The 23585-nt window shown below is 41.5% G+C and overlaps 1 protein-coding gene across 2 annotated transcripts in view; it reads left to right on the top strand.

Annotated features, from left to right (window-relative positions):
• Window positions 1-19775, top strand: part of GRM4 (glutamate metabotropic receptor 4) — a 315342-nt gene extending 295567 nt beyond the window's left edge. For both annotated transcript variants that reach the window (XM_077481412.1, XM_077481413.1), the window contains exons 10-11: window positions 5773-6019; window positions 17766-19775. In XM_077481412.1, coding sequence (XP_077337538.1) covers window positions 5773-6019; window positions 17766-17815 — 297 coding nt within the window. In that variant the 3' untranslated portion in view covers window positions 17816-19775. The remainder of the gene's footprint in view (window positions 1-5772; window positions 6020-17765) is intronic.
• The last annotated feature ends 3810 nt before the right edge of the window (window positions 19776-23585 follow it).

Genomic DNA, 23585 nt, shown 5'->3' with positions numbered 1-23585 from the left:
TGTATCACCTCTATTTATGTGTTTGTGTTCACTTTTTGAAATTCCCACCCAGTTCCGCTCCCGTGCACCGCTGCTGCTCGGAGAGAATGGAACCAGGAAGTCAGGATGCCGTGGTCTCGACGGTGATCACGTTGGCGATCACAGGGGAGGACACGGAGAACAGCGTAGAACATCGCTGGAGCGCCAGGAGAAGGTAAGATCTCCGCTCGCCACTCTGCAATGTTACCCCGAGTGTGACTCGGGGTTACCGATAATACAAGAAAAAAACAAACCCGAGTCACGCTCGGGGATACCGCCAGGGAGGTTAACGAGGTTCGTTATTTGGGCCAGAACTTTTGCGGTGTTCGAATGTTCTGGTGCAAACCAAACAGGGGCCCGTTTGGTCCATCCCTATTGCTAGCTTTCTTATACATGGAATATCACAGAAGCATATGATTATGTGTAAGACAGTTAAGGTTTCCATGTAATGTAATGTTGGGTTCATTCCCTAATTTTTCATCCAATCACATCACATAGAGTTACCATTACTATTATTTGGCACAAGCAGAAGGCAGAATTTAGGTACCGTATATACTCGAGTATAGGCCGACCCGAATATAAGCCGAGGCCCCCAATTTACCCCCAAAAAAACTGGCAAACTTATTGACTCGTGTATAAGCCGAGGGTAAGACATGCCTGTCCATCCCTGTGTGTGTGTCCGTCCATCCCTGTGTGTCCGTCCATCCCTGTGTGTCCGTCCATCCCTGTGTGTCCGTCCATCCATCCCTGTGTGTGTGTGTCTCCATCCATCCATCCATCCCTGTGTGTGTGTGTATCCGTGTGTGTGTGTGTGTGTGTGTGTGTGTGTGTGTGTGTGTGTGTGTGTGTGTGTGTGTGTGTGTGTGTGTGTGTGTGTGTGTCCAGCCTACCTGTGTCCTGAGCCTTTGTCCCGAGCCTCCGTCCCGTGCCGAGCCTCCTTGCCTCCGTGCCTCGCCGCCGTGCCTCGCCGCCGTGCCTCGCCGCCGTGCCTCGCCGCCGTGCCTCGCCGCCATGCCTTGCCTCCGGTCCCGTCCCGTGCCGTGCCGTCCTGTGCCTTGCCTCCGTCCCGTGCCCTCTTCGTTCGTCGGCGGCCATTGTAAAATTCAAAAGCTGCGCCGCCGCCTTCGCCTGTGATAGGCGGAACACTGAATTTCCCAGCAGCCTGTGTTCCGCCTATCACAGACGTCGTATCATCCTCGTCCGTAGTACGAGGATGATACGAAGTCCGTGATAGGCGGAACACAGGCTGCTGGGAAATTCAGTGTTCCGCCTATCACAGGCGAAGGGGGAGCCGGAGGCGCGGCTTTTGAATCAGAATGGCCGCTGTCTGTCTGCTCGACACGCTGATCGAGCGGGCAGACAGCGATGACTCGAGTATAAGCCGAGGGGGGCACTTTCAGCCTCAAAAAAGAGGCTGAAAATCTCGGCTTATACTCGAGTATATACGGTAATATGTAATAATCAATTATGCTTGCCTCCAAGCACAAATATGATTACAAACTATACATATACACAATATTTTAAAAATTTAAGAAAATGGATTGTGTGATCCTCTTAATTTACAAAAGGCATTGGTTTCCCTCTAAGGATCATTTATGGCTGCTTATCAACACAAACTCTGCAACTGAAAGTTGGTCTCATAACAATAAAATGTGTTTTTGCAGTGCTTGGTTGTAATGGGTATTACTGAGCCATTAGTAATATGACACCATAGCATGTGGTAAAACAAGTTTATAAAACAAAAATGTTTATTAAATAGTGTTTGATTAATGTGTTTTGTGGTCCTGATGCACGCTTTTACAGGCCAGATTCTTGAGTTCCTATTCTATTTTCATATATAATTTGCATAAAATAAACAATTAGAAATGATTCTGGTAATAATTTAAAGAGCCTATAATTACAGAATTGGTAAGAAATGTGCAGACATAGACAGGCCTTCACTTATCAAAATATAATTTATTTTAAAATATTTGTATACCAGAGCTAGAGATGCACAGCGTCAACAATAAATTGTTAATGGCACTGTATCCCTGGGGAAAATAAATAGCAACGTAAAACCACTTTAATTTTCTTTCTCACTTTAAAGATGCTAAATGTCTCTATTGATCAGTGTTCTGGTGATGAAACCTTAGCACAAAAACACAAATGTCAGTTTTGCAAATGCTGCTTGAATTAACTTATGTCAAATATTTGGAATAAAGCAGAATAAAGCAGAAAACTGGAGTGCAAATGGTAAAGTGGAATTAAAATGGTAATGACAATAAAATTATCACGGTATACCTCTGACTGTTTGCTAGGTCTGTCCTGAGCTATAATTGAGCAGGAAGCCTACATTGTCCTATATTAAAATAAAATGGAAGATGTACGATTGGAAGAATGGAAGATGGAAGCTTTCTGGAGTTGATAGGGGTCCAGGGTTGATAAGGCTTGGTAACGTTATTAAAGCAAAAAACAGCTCCAGCTTATAGCAAAACAACATCTGCATGGAGGCATAATGGATTTTCTTTGTTTTATTATACAATTTAAACCTTGAGGTGTACACAGTTAGCACAACCTGCCTAATGGGTAGTTCAGTTTTTCATTCAGACAAGGTTGTGTTGCATCAATCCAATGTTCTTGCTTATATCTGTAATCCTGGAACTCACTTGCTTGTAGTGCTGGAACACCTTCCTTGCTAATTCTCAGGCACACAAAGTATAATGTAGAAAAAAAATCCAGAAAATTATTTCTCACAACCACCAATCAGATATAATCTGCCTGAGAAGTTTACATGTACATGGTAATGCAGGAACCAAAGAGAAAAAAAGAAGCTACATAGCATAGGCTACAAGAAGTAAATTCATTTCCTGCTAATGAATCTGTACACTAATAGCCATTGTTTTTTTTTCATTGGAAATAGTGTAAGGATAAGAGTGGGGGAGGGTAAAACCAATGTGAGCAAAATCCCCTCTTACTCAGCTGTCATGGGAGATCAAGTCTCCCTATTGATTTCTTCTTGTTCTGTTGGCTACTCAACATTTTGGACTTTCCTTTGCATTTATTACCTGTAACATTGGTGATCAGAACAGTTAGAGAGGATATATCTCCATAACAGAGACACTGTCCACTGTATCCAAATATCCAAATCACAAAAAAAAAGTTTTGACTGTAGTTACACTTTATGGGTTCACTGTAAGCTTTCAGATTCTGCCTGGATTAACTCTTAACATTAGTGATGGATGAACGTTTGTAGACGAACGCAGCCAAAAGTTTGCAAACCGCAAAGTTTGCGGTGGACCCCATTGACTTTAATGGCAGGCGAACCTTAAAAACCTACAGGTCATATTTTCAGCCACAAAATACTTACTAGCTGTCCCACAACATGGACACTGACATAACAAAAGTATTAAGTGAATCTGGGATCGACAACGGCAAGCATTCTTTTTTTATCTGTGAAATTTTGACAATTCAGGAGCGCATGAAGGCTATGGAGGAGAGGCAAGGTCAGCGCAGGCTATGAAGGGGGTGCAGGAGATGTTCAGTGCTACAGTCAGGGCAGCGCAGTCCTGTGCCAGTGTCCCAGTGTGCCAACCTGTGCTTGAGCCTCTCCCTCTGCCCGGCCCTTACCCCCACCTATGCAGGGCTCCACTGCGGTGGTCCAGAGGTGCCAGTCCCAGCCATGGTGTTGGCACTGCCTGCTGATTGGCTTCTCCGCTGCTATCTCCCTCACTGTCTGAAACCAGCACCGCGATAGAGACTGAGCACTGACACCAGCACCGAGATAGAGAGCACTGACACCAGCACCGAGATAGAGAGCACTGACACCAGCACCGTGATAGAGAGCACTGACACAAGCACCGTGATAGAGAGCACTGACACCAGCACTGTGATAGAGTGCACTGATACCAGCACTGAGATGGAGAGCACTGACACCAGCACCGAGATATAGAGCACTGACACCAGCACCGAGATCTTGTGGGCACCCACGTGACATCACTAGAAACGTCATCATCGACGTCACCTTCCCCACCGCTATAATTAGAGATCTCGGAGTAGGCAGCAACACCAGGGACCAACCTCCTCCTTGGGCTGATCTGGGTACTGTCGTCAGACTTCTGAGTGGCGGTTGTTGCTACCGCCTCTTCCTGATCCAATGCCAAGAATGGCTGCACATCGGAAATGTCTTGTTATGGATCGGAAAATAATTCCTGTCACTCAAGCGGAAGGTATATGGTGGTGGTGGTGTTGGTGGTAGTGTCTTTGGGGGTGCACACAGCAGAGAGTGAAGAGGGTGCAGATCGAGAGAATGAGGAGGGTGCAGAAGAGTAAGGCTGAGTGAGCCACTCAACCAAGTCTGGTGCGTCCTTTGACGAAATTGCACGCACCTTCTGCAGTTTGCCACTTTGGCTCAAGTCTGTTGCTCCTGCCCTACCCCTACCACCCCTGCGGAAGGGCCTGCCTCTTCCTCTGCCTGTCATTTTTTAAATGACCCCATGACAAAAGTCTCTAGAGAATTGCAGTATGTATGTGGAAGAAGGTATATAACACCCCACTTCAATCTGTTGTTTTTGGGGGCCACTGGTCTTTCACACCAGTTATAATACTTTTTTTTTATTGCGTTTGTCACTCTTTGTAGTATCGCTGCAGAACCGCTCAGCAGTCACAATGCTGCAAGGTGGAAATGCACTATACTAGGCTTTCTATATGTGCAAGCATTTTATATGTTTATTACACCCCTATATACTGCACACCAAATAGTACACCTATACCAGTCCTTAAAATGACCTTTGTGGACTTAGTAGCTAGTGATTTGCAGACTGTCCCTCAGTCCCTACACTGATAAAAGACAGCTGCAGAATCGGTCAGCAGTCAAGTATAATAGGCTTTCTATATTTGAAAGAAAGTATATTATACATGTAGAACCCTATATACTGTACACCTATACCAGTCCTTAAAAGAACCTTTGTGGACCTAATAGTAATAGCTAGTGATTAAACTGACTGTCCCTGCTCCACACAGCGTCCTGTCCCTACACTGACAAAAGACAGCTGCAGAATCGGTCAGCAGTGCACTCAGCAATCGGCAGCACAGCCGTCAGCAGCAGTGCACCAGTACCCTATATACTGTACACCTATACCAGTCCTTAAAAGGACTTTTGTGGACCTAATAGCTAGTGATTTGTGTCACTACAGTCTGTCCCTGCTCCACACAGCAACCTCTCCCTACACTGACAAAAGACAATGTAAAATGGCCACCAGATCAGGTCTATTTATAAGGTAGGGGGAATGTCCAATTGTCCATGTGCTGAAATGTTTCAGTTGGCTGTCCTGTACCCCATGATGGATGTGTCATCATGGGTCAAAGTTCTTTCACAATGTAAATGCATATGTCTGCCGTGCGAACAGCGCCAGAAGTCCGCCAGTTTGGCGAATCGCGAACACGCAAAATTTGCCGTGAACCGACCGCCGGACGAACCGCAAGGCCATCCCTACTTAACATAACTAAAATTAATTTTCATTAACCTTTGGGCACATTTTGGAAAAACAATGTATTTATGTAGTTTTAGTTTACACATTTCTTTACATACTGTTAAAGAGTGGATTATGGTCCTTTATGCCTGGCAATGCATGCTCCTTTACAATCAGTATAAAAAAATAGTGAAAAGTATAGCCATTTAGGGATAAATTTGATGGTGGCTGACAATTTTTTATATTCAGTTTTTTTACCTAAGATTTTGAGAAACTTTTTTTTACTGATGTTTTCTTTTGTCCTTAGATGCATATCCAGACCACAACACTGACCATTTCAGTGAGTTTGAGTGCCTCGGTCTCCTTAGGTATGCTGTACATGCCCAAGGTCTACGTTATCCTTTTCCATCCAGAACTGAATGTCCCCAAACGTAAAAGAAGCCTCAAGGCGGTCGTTACTGCAGCCACAATGAGCAACAAGTTTACCCAAAAGGGAGGCTACAGACCCAACGGAGAGGCCAAGACTGAGCTATGTGATAGCATGGAGACACAAGGTAAATACGATCATTAATGAAGATATATAATGAAATGGATGTGTATGCAGCATTTTGTTTTACAGTCCACAAAAATATAGTGTTCACAGCCAACAATAGGATAACTAAGTGCATTTCTAGAATATTTGGTAGATCAATGGGTATTTTGCTGTACATTAGGATCTTTAGAGTGATAAAACATGGGGAAATATGCAAGTGTTGCATGTGCTTTTTTTCTTTTGCCCTGGCATTCACATACACAAACATTATCCTTCTAACTGTAATGGTGATGTATTATATCTATCATCTATTTCAAATACATTAGACCGAAACCTGCACACACACTATTATCAAAACTCTACCTGTCTATGACAACAAATCACAACGTGTCAGCTCTGTTCAAGGAAAGAAAGATAAAATTAAACATTAAATCAGCAGCGAATCAACAAAGCCAAAGCCAGAGACCCGTGACTAAGAGGGTAAAAAGGATTAGCCTATCTACTGGGAAAAACAAAGTCACTGATTTGTTGCTGTGTGTGGGTCACGTATCTTTTAAATAAACAGCTGTATATCAATAGCTCCCCCCAACCTCTCCTGGTGCTGACGTTCAGAAAACACAGCATACAGCTAATGATGCTGTCAGAATTCATCTTCTCACTCACAGGTTCAATGTCAAGCGACATCTCCCACAGGCTCCAGCCTTAGCCATCCTATAGCAACCTGGGGGTGTGTGCTGCATGTATTCAGTATGGTCTGCGAATTTCCACATTGCAAACACAGAACATGCAGCATGTAGAGGATTCAGTCTGCCAACTTCATTCCAAACAGTGCAGTCTGACGGGTATGATTACTATAAAGAAACAGATCTTCATTAGTGTGTATTGTGTACAATTACTGAACAGCAAAATGCATTGGTGCAGATATTGTACATTTACATTTGTCTTGATCATTTCAATGTATGCAGGTGCAAGGTGTTAAAGGGTAATTATAGGCAGGATCTTCAGATTGCTAACCAACATCCAAAATATACCATTTTGCATATACAGTGTTCTTATATTAAAGTAAATGCGGGTTTCATGATATAATCAAACTTGATGTATCACTGTTACTGTGAAGAACTTACACTCTGTGTATACACTGGTTTGGCACATTTATTTAAAACATGAAAGTCCAGTAGCTTACTCAGATCACTCTGATTCTCAGTGGTGGCTAAAGATACAGTATTAACGTTCCAGCAGTCATATTTTTTTTAGTGGTGATAACCCAATTGATCAAATATACCGTATTTTCTGTAACATCAAAGGTAGGAACTGACGAGAAGATCTAAAGAAAAGTGCGCAGCCAATATCAAGTCAAATTTACTGAGTTTATTTATTATGGGCAGTAGTGATATACAGGCATGCCCCACTTTTAAGTACACAGTGGGGTTTATTTACTAAAGCTGGAAAGTGAGAAATCAGGCTCACTTATGCATAGAAACCAATGAGCTTGCAGGTTTTATTACCAAAGCTTAATTTAACAAGCTGAGGTTGGAAGCTCATTGGATTCTATGCAGAAGTGAGCCTGATTTTGCACTTTCCAGCTTTAGTAAATAAACCGCATTGTGTACTTAAAAGTTGGGTATGCATGTAATAAAATGATTTCAGAATTTGACAGAGAATGGAAATATCCAGTGATTGCCGAGCACAGTATTTACAAAATGATTCCACTAATGCTATACTTTTACAGTATCTATATGTTTGAATTATTGTAGTTATTTTTATGGTGGCTAATTGCCCTAGCTGTACACCAACCTGGGAGAGTAGATTTTTTTTTCCTCTCTAGGACAACTTTTTTTTTTTCTCTCTATAACTAACTAGAAGTAATTGGCATGCCAATTAAGATGCCTGTTAAAATGATCATTCTGATGGATCCGATCCCACACTCCGATTGAGTGCTTCCATCAGTATATCCCGCTATCTCCAATCTGACTCCAATCAGATATTCCAACCGCTTACAAGCCCAAAACAAGACGACACTTGCTTAGCTGCTCAACATGGAATCATTTATTAGAACCAAAATGGCAAGTATTTATAATACAGTAGAAGACTAAAACCTAACCTAATTAGCATGAGCTAATTATCTAAATCGACACTCAGACTAGTTGACTGAGAGATAAGACTTTTCGGCTCCTAGCTCACTAACAATTCAATAAACATTACCATAAACACAGGGTTAATTAGCCCAAACAACAATGTGTGAATACTCCTACAAGCCAGACTAGACTCATTTACACAACAGACAGGTGGCTGGAGGTGATGATATTAGCATCTAAGTGTTTGTGTCCCAACAGTGTGATTCAGTCTATTGCTAACATGGCATTTACATATCCAGAGTCTGTGTGTCTTTGGGGGGGCACGGACCTGAATCCAAGTAACACCACCTCAGGGGTTCCCAGGCATACAGCTCACAAAGAGCACCGTTCCCCCAAAGGCGAGGGCCCATAATCGCGAGGCAAGAGGCTTGCATTCAGTCCCCTTCAAGAGCCTCTGTCCCAGCTAGGTCTGTCACAATCATGTTGTAGTTGTCACACATGATGGCGTATGCCTGGTATGCACTTGATGCATTTTAATTCCAATATGGTATGCACATCTAAAAATGCTAATATTGCATAAATAGACTTATTGCATGATATAATCAAATATTTACAAGCTCCTCAGGGAAAATAACATGTTTATTGAAGGTATGCTATGGCTTAGTGGGCATATGTTCAAATGCTGGAGTATACATTCTATAGCAAATCAACCATGTTAATAAAATCTGCATATATTAGCTGTAGCCTGTGTAGATTTTTTTATATATTTGACAAAGAATATATTTTGCAAGCATAAGATTTGTTTGTATCTATATATTAGGAAATCAGCACCAGTCTGTAGGTTACCTAATATTCCTCATTAAATTGCTCAGTAATTAACAATTAATGCAAAACAGGTGCACACTCCACATTTTGCTCTGCAATGACTAGATTTTTATCAGGATAATCACCAATTAAGCAACAGAGTTTGATTTAACCTAAAGCTTCGTACACACAGGACGATTGCTGAGGCTGATTGTCTGTTGACAGACTGTTGTCTTAAAAGCTTACCGTTAGTACCCTCCTTTTAACAATTGTTGTCCAACTTTCGGCCAACAAATGTTAGATGACAGGCTAGTAAATTTTCGGCGGACAACGATTTGACATCAGATTTTCATATGGTCAGTACACAAATCTGTCACACAAAAGTCAAAAGTACAAACACACATGCTCGGAATCAATGCTCACCAAACACGAAATTAGCAGTAAGGGCCCAAAGGGTGTCGCTCAAGAGCTGAAATTCTTCGTAGTACATCACTAAGTTTGTGTTGTTGACCAACAAGTGTGTACCATTAGTATGCAAGACAAGATTCTGGCACACGGCCTTAAGGCAAAAATCAAATGCTCATTTGGGCAAAAATCGTACCGTGTGTAGGAGGCTTAAATGTCACAATGATTACTTAGTAATCTCCCCATGGAATGTATTTGCCCAGAATACCCCAACACAATTTAATATGTCTAGCAATTTTAAAGTACTGAGTAATTTGACTAAGATGGGTCTAACAAGGAATTTGACTAGCATTGGTCATGTAGCTTATAAATGTTTTATGATTTACAACAAATGTATGTTTCAAAATGTATTTTTGAGAAACAAATGTTATCGAAGAACCAAAGAATACAAATGTTACAAATAAAACTCATATTAAATAAATTCTCTATTTATCTTTATTATTAGCTAAATACGTATTTTCTGACTCCTCTCTAAGATTCCAACATCAGAAATTGCTTAGGAAAATACACAAAGTTTGATCCTGTTTAGTATTAGTCATGCAATATAGTATAACTTCTTAATGTCCAGCAGGACATTAATCACTTAATATTTACAATGCAGGCTGCCTGCAATGAGTTTTATGACTCAATTACTTGCCATGCTGAGTCCTCAATTATAAAATCAGAGCAAATATAACACATTATTACATGGCTTGACATCATGTAATAAGCTAAAGAATATTAAGGTCTCATGCACACAGGACATTTAAAAAACGCCAGCGCTGCTGCCAGGCAAAATAAAGTTTATGGGCGTTTTTGCACCTTTTTTGGCAATAGCGGTTTTTGCCATTTGCTCAGCAAAATCACTCTCTATAATGTAAAAATGCCTAAAAACGACAAACACAGCTAAACGTGGCTAAATGCTTGTTACAGCATTTAGCAGCAATTTTTTGCGTTTTTCGTTTTTACAGCTCAACAGCCTTTGCTCCTGAACTCACAGGCTGTCATTTTTTATACTGCCTTCAAATGTCTCCGAAAGTTTAAGGACTAACATGGAGGGGCGTTTAGAGGCAGACACTACCTGCCTGGAATTTGCATGTTCTCCCTGTGCCTGCGTGGGTTCCCTCCGGGTACTCCGGTTTCCTCCCATACTCCGAAAACATGCTGATAGGTTAATTGAATTCTGTCTAAATTGTCCTTAGTATGTATGAATGTGTATTAGAGACCTTAGATTGTAAGCTCCCTGAGGGTAGGGACTGATGTGAATGTGTAATGTATATGTAAAGCGCTGCTTAAATTGACAGCGCTACATATGTACCTGAAATAAATAAATGAAAAAAAAAAAAATGTCAGACGCCCCTAACAGCAGCTGAAAAAACACCCTGTCTGCATGAGCCCTAAAAGATTCAGGTAAATAATCTGCCACTTTGTTTATGTTGAGGTTTTAAAGTGATACTACTACACTTGTTACGAGAAATAGTCATGGCTAGCCCAACTTTATATAATGGACATTCTTTAAGACAGAATGTGTACACTTGTATTACATTAAGAAGCCAATTTGTATAGCATTTTTTATTCTAGGAGCTTTCATTTCCTTTGTATTTGTTTCAGAATTCCTTAAAGGGCTGATTCACACCAATGCTCTCTAATATACTGCATGTACATAGGTTTTTCATTGTTTTTAATGGCGCTAGTTCACATCTGTATGGTATGTTATTGACTTTGAACACGTAAAATAGTTCATGTACATTTTCTTTTCTTACATCCGGGGACACAGAGCCATAGTAATAACTATGTGGGTTATATGAGAGTATTAGGTGCTGGACACTGGCACGCCCCTTAAGGCGTGAACTTCCCCAGTGAACTTTTTTGCCAGTGTCTAAGGTGTTGGACACGTGTAAGGATGTGTTGTACTGAGCTCCACGGGCAGTAATCCTTTGATGAGAGCCAGCCATCCTGACCAGATCCATTACGGTTTCCGGGCCTCATCATCCAAAGACACAAGGTTTTGCTTGCGAATGCTTTTAAGCTGGGCCCTGGGATCCAGTACTTTTTGGTAGTAAGGCCAATAAAAGTTTACTGGCAAGGTCTTCTCACAGGTCCAGGATTGCGGGATTACTTGAGTGTACCCCTGTTCCTGAAGGTTTCCTTTCAAGGTCTCGGAACCTACTGAGAAGGGCGAAGATTGTTTTTTTTTATCTCTGACAAACCCTGCTGTGAGAAAAGGTAGGGGAGATAATCTCTCCTTCCATGTATTGTGTTGTCATGTCATGTCTATGTGTCACCACTGTAGGATGTATTGAGCACTCACCATTCTGACGCTGGAAACAGCAGAAGCTCCACTTTCCTCTCCGTTCAAGCCAGCTCAGACCCTCAGGTATGAAAGGGGGTCTGATCACTTCCGGGGCCCCCAGATTGGCGGTTTTTGATCCTTTAAATGCCAGCTGCCTCTTTTTTCTTAAAAAAAGAAAAAGAGAAAAAAAAAAGTTTTTTGGGCGGGTTGCAGCCGCTTGCCAGGCAGAGGAATTACCCCCCTGCCGCCACCTGCCATTATGCCGGCGCTCACACACTTCCCCTGTTGAAAGAGGAGGGGGGGCCCGTTTTCAGGAGGAAGTCTTTTAGAGCTCTGCAACAGAAGCTGCTGCCTGGCGGTGGAGGGACAGAGCAAAGTGGTCGCTGGTCAGGTTTGGTGACACAGGCATTTCTCTTTTAACAACATTGTACTGTATAGCTAGGATTAATAGCAGTTATTGTACTGTACTATAGCCTAGCAAGTTAAACATTCTTTTGCTGGTACTGCCTCTGCTTTTTACTGTAAGCTATGAGTGACAAAGGGGCCAGGAACTCCTCTAAGGGTTCTAAACGGGTTAATGGTATACAACAAAATAAAAATCCTTCCAAAAAGAATGTCTTCCTCCCCTGAGAGGTAAAAAGAAAAATACGGCCAGTCAGATGAGCTGTCAAAGGTAGAACACTTCTATCCCTGTGTATTTCATACAAACAGGGTTTTTCTTCTACCATTTAAATCAGGGGTGCCCAACCAGTGGCACAAGGGCCACATGTGGCCCGTGACCTCTTTCTGTGGGATGGCAGATTGCCAAGCCCAGATAATGGGTTGCAGACCCGCCATCCCAGAACATCTGTGTTGTTAATGAAGCCAGAAAAGCAAGCAGCTGTTGAGAAGAGCTGTATAAGCCGATGCTTCCTGTATAACGCCATCTCTTGCCACAGACGGAGTGATGCCAAATGCACTCTGTCGGGGACAGTAACAGCAGGCGATACCTGAATGGAAGACTGTTATTAAAGGTCAGTTTATTACTAAAATTGCAGTGTATATCTGGGCATATCTGCGCAGTGGTTACTGGGCTGCTTTCAAACTGACCCACAGGTGCAGTGCACCTTCAGGTTACCTGCACTAAGGCATAGACTTCTGTTATTACCTGTGGGTTTGATGAGCTTTCAGAAAGTGCACCACACCTGCAGTGTAGCTAAACTGCAGGAAAGACACAGGTGCACTGCGCTGCATTAGTGTGAAAGGCCCCTTTCACACAATTGGTCCAACCCAATCGGACCCTACATTCACCTCTATGAAACGGCAGATGTAAACAGATTTGTGTCCTTTTACACCTACCTCCAATCTGATTCGCTAAAAAAACAAAAACGGAAGGGGATCAATCCCTTTCCGTTAGGGCAGATCGGAACGGAGGACACATAGAGTAGAGTGGGCTGTGTCCATGCCCGCTCTGCACGGACCTATCATCCTCATTGTGGCCCGGGACCGGTTACCAAGTCATTTAAGTGGTCCTCGCTCTTCAAAAGGTTGACTTTGTTAAATTAGCCGTTTGAACCTTACGAGACATTCTCTTAGTTCTTTGACAAGAAAGATAATTTTTTTGCTTGCCATTTCTTCTGCTAGAAGAGTATTGGAACTAAAGGCTCTCTCTTGTAGGAGCCATATTTCATCATGCATAAGGGTGAGGTGGTTTTATGTCCTCATCCTGAATTCCTACCAAAAGTGGTAACAGGTTTTCATTGAAACCAAGATATTCTTCCTTCTTTCTCCCCAGAAGCCTTAATCTGGGGAAGAGAAAGCACTACAGTCTCTTGATGTAGTAAGAGCGATCAGAATCTATTTAGGGATGACCGCTCTGGATCGCAAAACACAGATTTTGTTTGTACTGCCAGAGGGTCGAAGATATGGACAGGCATCGTCAAGATCCACTATTTTCCAAATGGATTTGTCAAGTGATTGATCAAGCTTCAGCTTAAAGAAGAAAAGCACTACAGTCTCTTGATGTAGAAAGAGCGATCAGAATCTATTTAGGGATGACCGCTCTGGATCGCAAAACACAGATTTTGTTTGTACTGCCAGAGGGTCGAAGATATGGACAGGCATCGTCAAGATCCACTATTTTCCAAATGGATTTGTCAAGTGATTGATCAAGCTTCAGCTTAAAGAAGAAAATTCTTCCTTCTCATATTAAGAGCACACTCATCCAGGGTGATTAGTGCCTCTTGGGTGGTGCATCATCAGGCCTCTATGGCTCAGATCTGTAAGACCGCAACTTGGTCTTTGGTTCAGACTTTTATCCGATTTTTTCAAATCGATATTAAAGGTCGTGAGGATATTGCCTTTGGGCACAGCATACACTGCAGGCTGCAGTAGGAGTCCTCTGGCCTCCTGTTTCCTTGATTCTGTCTCCCGCCCTTCAGTTGCCATTGCTATGGGACATCCCACATAGTTATTACTCTGGCTCTGTGTCCCCTGATGTAAGAAAATAAAATAGGATTTATAAAACAGCTTACCTGTAAAATCCTTTTCTTTGATGTACATCAGGGGACACAGAGGTTTGATTGCTTGGCTACAAAACTCAGGACTCCCAGTAATGGGAGGGGTTATATGGGGGAAGTTCACGCCTTAAGGGGCGTGCCAGTGTCCAGCACCTGATACATTGATATAACCCACATAGTTATTACTATGGCTCTGTGTCCCCTGATGTACATCAAAGAAAAGGATTTTACAGGTAAGCCGTTTTAAAAATCCTATTTTTTGAATTGTTGATGAGAAATATATGGACTTTTAGGGCTGGTTCACACTGGTCAGAGATCGGAAGTGAAAATCATATGCGATTTCAGCCATAAAGATCGTATGGCTAAATTTGCACAAAAATCGCACAGGACCCTTTTTTTTGTCTGCAGTAGAATCGGATCCCATGGGTGTTCACATTCCTGTCTGAATTTGCAGATCGCACTGTGATATGCAAACTGATTTGGGGGTGTCATTAACGAAAAACACCTCCCCTGCAGTCCCAGCTGGCAGGATGTTAAAAAATGCAAACAGCATCTTTGGGGGGGGGGGTAAAGAAGCAGTGTACACCCCGCTTCTCCACCGCTCCTGCCCATTGAAATGAATGGGCACCACTGACGAAGCGCCTTGGCATCGGCGCTACATGGGTGCATTTAACCCTTTATTTGGCTGCTAGTGGGGGTTAAAAGCCCCCCACTAGTGGCTGAATAGCCCCGCTAAAATGACGCTAAAACTAGCAGCGTTTTACCATCAACGCCCGCCCGCCCCAGTGTAAAAGTGCCCTTAGTCATCCCAAAAATTGACAGCCTTTCCAAAGAAATTACTCAAAACTCTTATTTTTATTTTATTATCTGACACACATTTTGTCTTTTAGTCTTTGTGGTATACCCTAATGTTTTATACATATTTTTTTTTTTGGGGGGGGGGGGGGGTAAGATACGGGCTTTATGTTGGTAGCAAATATGGATATATATTTCTTTGGTTTTTATTTTTTATTCGGAATAAATAGCAAGAGTATTGAAGAAAATACAAATTTCTTAAATTTATTTCTAACGCAACACTAAAAATTCAAATGACATTGGCTTACATGAGAAGTTGATGCTTGCTCAGTGAATGCCAATGTCATCCAGATTATCTGACATTATTGTTGTGATCTGATTAATTTTGGGAGGGAATATTTCTAGGATTCATATTTGTTTTTCTATTTTTATTTTTGTTTCCTTCATGGGAGGTTTGGATTTGGTCAGTGGAAACCAGATCTAGACCCCCATGCACCAGCATATCATTTCTAAATGTGATCTACTGCTGGCTCCAATAAGACAACAATAGATCACTTTAGCAGTGATTTACTGATGAAGAGAGCTGCAATAGCTCTGCCTGAGTCTCTCTACTGGCAAAAAGTGCCAAAAACATCACTCGTCTGTGACTGTTGAAGGTCCCTGCCTGAATCCCCACCAGGACCCACGGGAGCTGCTGATTCCAAGTGCCATTTTAAAATGGTGCCAGGGCGACAGTCATTCTCCCATCACCATTTTAAAATAGTGTCCAAGACTTGCGTGATTAAGATGCTTACAGGCATTGCTGTTGTGCTCCACTCAGATCCAGTGTCCTCTCTTGGTAGTTTGGTGATCCTAAGGCTCCACGGACACTGGGCTTAAAAAAAAGTATATTCTCTCAGGAGTAAAAAACGCTCATATAGAGCATTTTTTTGTACAAAATTTTGATGAGTTTAGGAGAGTTTTATGTTTTTCTAACTCCTAGCTCCAATCAGAAACGCAAACTAGAAGGTTTTTTTTTTTCTGCCTCTAAATGTTTAAACTCAAAATATGTCTCTTAACGTCCTAATGTGCATGGACACATAGGATGACATTGAGCTGCTTCTACAGGCGAAACACAAAACTCTTGTAGAAGCAAAGTTTTTCAAGCCAGTGTGCATGGAATCTGAAAGGTTCCCACTTGCAATGTTGAAATGCCCATCTCAGGATCCTTGCTGTAAGAAAAGCTTCATTTAAAAAATGTCAGTATTTTCTTACAGCCACCAGTCACATTCAAACTTACCATGGAAATGTGATATAGTGATTGATGATGCAGAAAGGAAGCAGAAAGAGAAATTATACAAAGTACAGATAGTGCATCCCAACCACCCTCCTCTTGACCCTGTATGCATACTTGTTGTTTACTTCCCAGGAATTGCAGAGAAATCAGATTAAAGCGGAGGTCCACCCTAAAATGGACCTCCGCTCATCGGAATCCCCCCCCCTCCGGCGCCACAATTGGCACCTTTCAGGGGGGAGGGGGGTGCAGTTACCTGGATAATCCAGGTAACTGCACCCACTTCCGGGATAGCTGTCTGCGGAAAGGGGCGTAGATTACGCCCCTTTCCGCAACTGCCCGCCCCTTTACGCAAGTGCCCCGCTGCCTGCTGGGAAACACACAGTTCCCAGAGGCAGCGGGGACCGTCCGGATTGCGCCGCGCGGCTCGCGCATGCGCAGTAGGGAACCGGGAAATGAAGCCAAAAGGCTCCATTTCCTGATTCCCATACCCAAGATGGCGGCGGCAGGACCCGACAGACGACCTAGCGATCGGCTTCGGGTGCCGACATCGCGGGCGCGCTGGACAGGTAAGTGTCACTATTTTAAAAGTCAGCAGCTGCAGTATTTGTAGCTGCTGGCTTTTAAAAAAAAAAAAAACGCGGAGTCCCGGTGGACTCCCGCTTTAAGGTAAATGTAATGACTTTCTGATTTTGGCATAGTTGTGGTGTTTATACTCAGGAGTTGTTTACTAAAGGGGCAGAGAAATTTCATATGCCAAAGCGAACATCTGCTAAGGGGTATATTTGCAAAGCAGTGACTGCAACATTAACCAAACATTTAATACAGGTGAATCTTCCTGCTGCATGTATTTTTTTTTTTAATTAGTGACTGATTCAACTGCTGTGAATGTTTGGTGAATGTCACAGTCTCTGCTTTATAAGGCTAGGTTCACATTGCAGTGATGCGGGAACACATCGCATACCTCCCGGCGGCAGTTCACACTGCCCTATGCGAACTGCTGGGGGTGTCAGTGAAACGTTAATGACACCCCCAGATCAGTTTGCATATCGCAGTGCGATCTGCAAACTCGGACAGGAATCGGATCGCATGGTGTGAACACCCATGCGATCCGATTCTGCTGCGGACCAAAAAAAGGGTCCTGTGCGAGTTTGGGGCGGGTGCGATGCGAATTCAGCCATACTATCTGTATGGCTGAACTCGCATCGCACAGAGCTCAGATGTGATTTGCACTGCAGTGCGGTGTGAATCACATCCGGTTCTTGTAACCGCTGCAATGTGAACCCAGCCTAAATATACCCCAGTTTGGTAAATAAGGTGAAGAAGTTGTTTTCATTTTGATTTTCTTTTCTGGCAACTTTGGATTATTGAAATAAACCCAGTGTCACCCCATTTACCAAGACCAGTGAACATTCACATTGCAAAGTGGATATACGCTCAGGCTTTATAGTGCATAGTCAGGTCACTTTTAAATAATGTAACCTGTGCAGGCATTCTAGGGATCAATGTTGTACATCATACTATTTAAGAAATAATTGTAAGTGAATGGCTACAGAATAGATTAAAATTGTATATTTCTCTTCTAGCTCTGGCCAGTAAACCAACATATGTCAGCTACAGTAACCACGCTATATAGGCAGCACTGTTTGAAAATGCCGTTGAACATTGGGAGGGGCCAAACAAATGGTCACACCAGATGCTGCTCCCTACCGAAAACCGGGATCAGTCAGGAGGACTAGTTAACCCGTTGTGGGGCGGAGAAGCGCGTCTGGCGCAGACGGGAGGAAAAAAGATAGCAGGCAAGCTACACACCTAGGCCCACTGAATTCCCACAAAAGGATCAGGAAACACATTATAACTTGTTATTTTCGTCCAGCTCAAATTCTAATTCTTAACTTTTTGATTTTTAAATATTTTTTTAACACATTTTTTTTTCAATTTATGTTTTTATTCCTCAGACACACAATTTTTTCAAGGTGTGTCAGCTTTATTGCATTTCAGTATTTTTTTTATTATTATTATTTACTACTTACTGCTAAAGTCAAAACAAGTTATTTTGATGTTCCCTGTTGTGCTGTTTAATTCTAAATTTTTATTGTTGTGCCCTGATTGTTTTAAACAAATATGTTACTTTAAATGAGTCTTGTGCTTTAAAAAATGTACCCCCCATCATTTGCCTGAGTCCCTGTAAAAACTGTTTAAATTACATGAATTATACATGATTACAAAATGCATTTAATACGTTGCCATTAATTGTCCCATTTGATACAAATCAAAATTATTGCCTGAAAACTGCTTGTGATGTTTCACTAAATTTTCATGTCATGATTCAGTTGATTATTAATTTTTACTGCCATTATAATACACAGTACCATACTACCATTACATAATGACACAAATACACCTTCAGCATGATATAATGTGTTTTAAGACATCATGATCTGTCAACAATCAGAATTACCTCATTTTAAGTCACATAAAAATCAATTAACCAAACAAGACTGACATAAAAATAATAACACTTTACCCCCATTTGTGTACAATTTTAATATGTCCAGTGTTTATTTTTTGCTTTCATGTTGTTTTTTGTTGCTTTATTTTGATTTGTGTATTTTATTCTCCTATTCTCCTTGAACAGAAAGATGATTTATTCAAGAGTATATATGTCATACAACAGATAATTTTATAAGAAAGTAACAATTTTATGACACTTTTAAAAGTGATTTATACAGTATATGATGTGAAATAAAAGAAATGTATAAAGAAATAAAGTTAAAAAAAGAAAAAATAAGAAAAGACTCAAAAGATGTAGGTGGTTTTGATCAATTCAATTAAAAGGAAAAAGCATGTTATGAACTTATGTTCCAAAGAGAGAAAGTCTACATCTGATGCTCTCTTTAATCACCAGGAACCAATTAGGACCATATTACATAAAATAATCATATACAGAGACCGAATGCTTGTGAAATAGTAAAGTTTTCATATTATTTTCAAATGGGCCAAGTTATCCCTTGGCAGGGTGATGAATACATAAACAGAATTATTCAGGAGATATGTTCGGTAGAATACAGGACTTGCTATTTTTTCTGTAAATTAAGTGACTTTGCACATTTTCGTGTTGATTCCTTTGTGCCATCAGCTTTCTTTCAACAGTCAGGTTCCAAGTAATTCCCCTCAGCAATCAAATACAGAATTCTCCCCCTCACAAGATTAATATTACTGTTGCACATGCATTTGGACTCTTTCAGGGGCATCACAGATATACTGCTTTAAATTTGTGCCTTTGTAGTATAATGTACCCCCGTATACATTCATTAACAAAAAATCGAATGCTACAAAGCAGATTTTGTTTACAAAGATAACCAAGTTTCATTAAATTTCTGGTTGGTGTCTGTTCCCAAAATTTGCCCCTCCCATGATCAGTTTGCAATGTGTCTGTTATGAGAGTCAAAAGTTTCCCCTCCACCCATCACTCCATGCAAACCTTGCGCGGTGCCTGCCTTTATGCAAAATTATGTGTGCATGAAAATCACTGAGAGTCTTGAAAAAAATGTCTTTTTTTCTACCTGAGTGTTTCTAATAAAAGGTAAAAAACACCTTGTTGTCTTTTTCTCAATTAATACATTTACAACATATTATTGTGTACACAGTACATGCTAAGATATCATAAGCATGCCAAACTTATTTCTGTGCCAACCTTACATTGCCGGAAATGCATTGTAGCATAAATGGTTACAGGGCATCCAGAGGTAAAAGTATAGTGGTCACATAGATGTTTTTAAATGTATGTCCAAACTGGGATATGGCCAGTGCTAAAGGGCCTATAGTTGATATACTTGCAGAAGCTTACAGCGACCTCCATTACATGCTGGGTTCCCTACAGGCCTTATATTGTAAAGGTCTATGACTTGAAGGCGTTAATAGTGTATGTTTAGCGATGACACCATTTGAAGCCCTAATATGTGAACAATGGGAAGAAAACATTCCTTTAAGGCTTTTCTGAATACAGGCATACCCCACTTTTAAGTACACAATGCGGTTTATTTACTAAAGCTGGAAAGTGCAAAATGAGGCTCACTTCTGCATAGAAACCAATGAGCTTCTAACCCCAGCTTGTTCAATTAAGCTTTGGTAATAAAACCTGGAAGCTCATTGATTTCTATGCAGAAGTCAGCCTGATTTCGCACTTTCCACCTTTAGTAAATAAACCCCATTGTGTACTTAAAAGTGGGGTATGCCTGTATATGAAATAGAAAAGGGTCACAAAGTGTGAAATCCTGACAACTAGCACTTCTTCACTCTCTTGACACATGTGACACACTTCTGGTTGTGTTGGATGCCTGATCCTTGCTACAAGCTTTGGTGCCATCCACTAGTTGCGGTAAGGAAGCACAGTGTGATAACACTCTTCTCATCACAAGAATCTAAAAAAGAGTGGCAGCGATGTGCTGGATGCAATGAAAGAGCACCTGCAGTATTTAGTACTGTTGGGTGGAGATCACTCCACCCAACAGTATAAGTATAGTCCTAGCTGGCAATATAATGTGTGGAGAGGTTAATAGCACTGCCGCTGACCACTAATGGGTTATTAATGCTGCCACTGTTTTTGCCACCAATTCATTTTAAATGAGCTGCCTAACTTGATGCAAAGCACTTCAATAAATGAAAATATTCTATTGAGTGCTGAGGGTCCCATTCAAGGCCAAATGGCGATTGACGACAAATGCTCTTTGTTCTTTGTTTGTTCTATGCTCTATTCAAACTGCCTTGTTGTGCTCCCATTTTCCATTCTTGATGTTGCTAGTCCCTCCAGTGGGGTGACCTGGCCTTGTGCATGCTCATGCTCCCACCATGCTTATTATGGCAGCTCACAGAGAGTGGACAACATATAATGGACTGGGGCAGGCAGGACAAATCCTGGGTACCAATGGAGAGCTGGGGACAGTGAAAAATAAGAAGCTCAAGAGGAGGAAGAGAAGAAGGCAGCAGGGAGAGATAGAAGGTCAGGGCAGCAGCAGGAAGAAGCCTGGCTTGTACAACTAGTAGAGAGACCAATGGGAGGTGGGAGGAAGAGCAAGCTGTGTGTGGCCTGCTACTGATCAATGCTGAGGTCACCTGACTCTGAATGTATTACCAGTCACAATGCCACATACTAAAAGTGTATACAAACTACCGTACTACACACTACATGTGTACTACACACTACATGTGTACTACACTCACTTCTGACACAGTACATTTGTAATATTTTATTGCTGCCATATTTCTATGTACTAAATGTAGATTATACTCATACCCATACTCACATACAAACTGCAGCATTTCAAATACTTTCACAATCTCCATATTCACATGCACACTTAATTTAGAGTTTATAACATACATACAGTATAAACATACTACTCTTGTCATAAGCTCTGGGTTTTTATAGTCTATGCACTCCTCCTTACTACAGTGCCTGGAAAAGGTATTCATACCGCTTGCAATTTTCCACATTTTGTCATGTTACGACCAAAAACATAAATGTATTTTGTGGGGATTTTATGTGATAGACCAACACAAAGTGGCACATAATTGTGAAGTGGAAGGAAAATGATAAATGTTTTTCAATTTTTTTTTTACAAATAAATATGTGAAAATGTGGCCTGCATTTGTATTCAGCCCCCCTGAGTCAATACTTTGTAGAACCACCTTTTGATGCAATTACATCTAGAGAGTGACATTTTTGCCCATTCTTCTTTGCAAAATAACTCAAGCTTTGTCAGATTGGATGGAAAGCATCCGTGAACAGCAATTTTCAAGTCTTGCCACAGATTCTGAATTGGATTTAGGTCTAATCATTGACTGGGCCATTCTAACACATGAATATGTTTTTGATCGAAACTGTTCAATTGTAGCTCTGGCTATACGTTTAGGGTCATTGTCCTGCTGGAAGGTGAACCTCCACCCTGGTGTCAAGTCTTTTGCAGGTTTAACAGGTTTTCTTCTAAGATTGTCCTGTATTTTGCTCCATCCATCTTCCCATAAACTCTGACCAGCTTCTCTGTCCCTGCTGAAGAAAAGCAGCTCCACAACATGATGCTGCCACCACCATGTTTCATGGTGAGGATGATGTGTTCAGGGTGCCTTGCAGTATTAGTTTTCTGCCACACGTGGCGTTTTGCTTTTAGGCCAAAAAGTTTCATTTTTTTGTCTCATCTGACCAAAACACCTTCTTCCCAATGTTTGCTGTGTCTCCCACATGGCTTGTCTCAAACGGGACTTCTTATGACTTTCTTTCAACAATGGCTTTCTTCTTGCCACTCTTCCATAAAGGCCAGATTTGCGGAGTGCACGACTAATAGTTGTCCTGTGGACAGGTTCTCCCACCTGCGGATCTCTGCATCTCCTCCAGAGTTACCACGGGCCTCTTGGTTGCTTCTCTGATTAATGCTCTCCTTGCCTGGCCTGTCAGTTTAGGTGGATGGTCATGTCTTGGTAGGTTTGCAGTTGTGTCAGACTCTTTCCTTTTTGAGATGATGGATTGAACAGTGCTCCATGAGGTGTTCAAAGCTTGGTATATTTTTTATAATCTAACGCTGCTTTAAACTTCTCCACAACTTTATACCTGACCTGTCTGGTCTTTTTCTTGGCCTTCATTGTGCTGTTTGTTCACTAAGGTTTTCTAACAAACTTAATAATATAAAAAGATTTGGAAACCATTTCAATCAAATTAAACGGTATTACCACCAGGCACTCATCCACTCACCCCATATAGAGGTGAGGCTCAATGGCTAAATAACATGGAGGGAATGCTATGCCAAAAGAGGATATGCATAGAATAGTGACAAAACATAGAGTGTCAGAAAAAACACGATTCAAATATCAAAATTGACAATTTATTACAACAAATAATAATAAATAATTATGTAATTAGAAAAATAGAAATTCATAAAACCATCAATCCTCCACCATACACCATCCATAGACAAAGTTGTCTGGAGACAAACAGGACAAACAAACAAACAAAAAAATAAAATAAAAATGTCTGGATACTTCACATTCATGTACAATAGGGACCATGTAAATGCTAGAGGCAATAGGCAAAAATTAAGGAGACACCGCCAGTGCCACACAGTCCTAATGTGGATATAGAAAGGGGAAAATGCAAAATTAGAAAATCTAAAATCCTGAGGGCTGCAATATGTTGCTCCTGTTGGGAATTTGGTCTTTACTCCATGAGTGACCACCGATGATTTTAGCATTACTTTGTGTTTCCCGTATCTCCTCTGATTAGCATATATGGGTTTCAAATATACCATCCACCATCAAGCCTCCTGCACAGTGTCCCTATCCATGTGTCCCCTCCAGTCACTGTCACTGTACTACTTACAGTGAGCCCACAGATGGGCAGGTGACACGGGATC

This window comes from Lithobates pipiens, unplaced genomic scaffold (assembly GCF_037356315.1).
Source record: "Lithobates pipiens isolate NorthernLeopardFrog02 unplaced genomic scaffold, aLitPip1_a1.2 Scaffold_16, whole genome shotgun sequence".
NCBI lineage: Eukaryota > Metazoa > Chordata > Amphibia > Anura > Ranidae > Lithobates > Lithobates pipiens.
The sequence above is the reverse complement of the archived record's forward strand: the minus strand, read 5'-3'. Positions and strand labels throughout refer to the sequence as shown.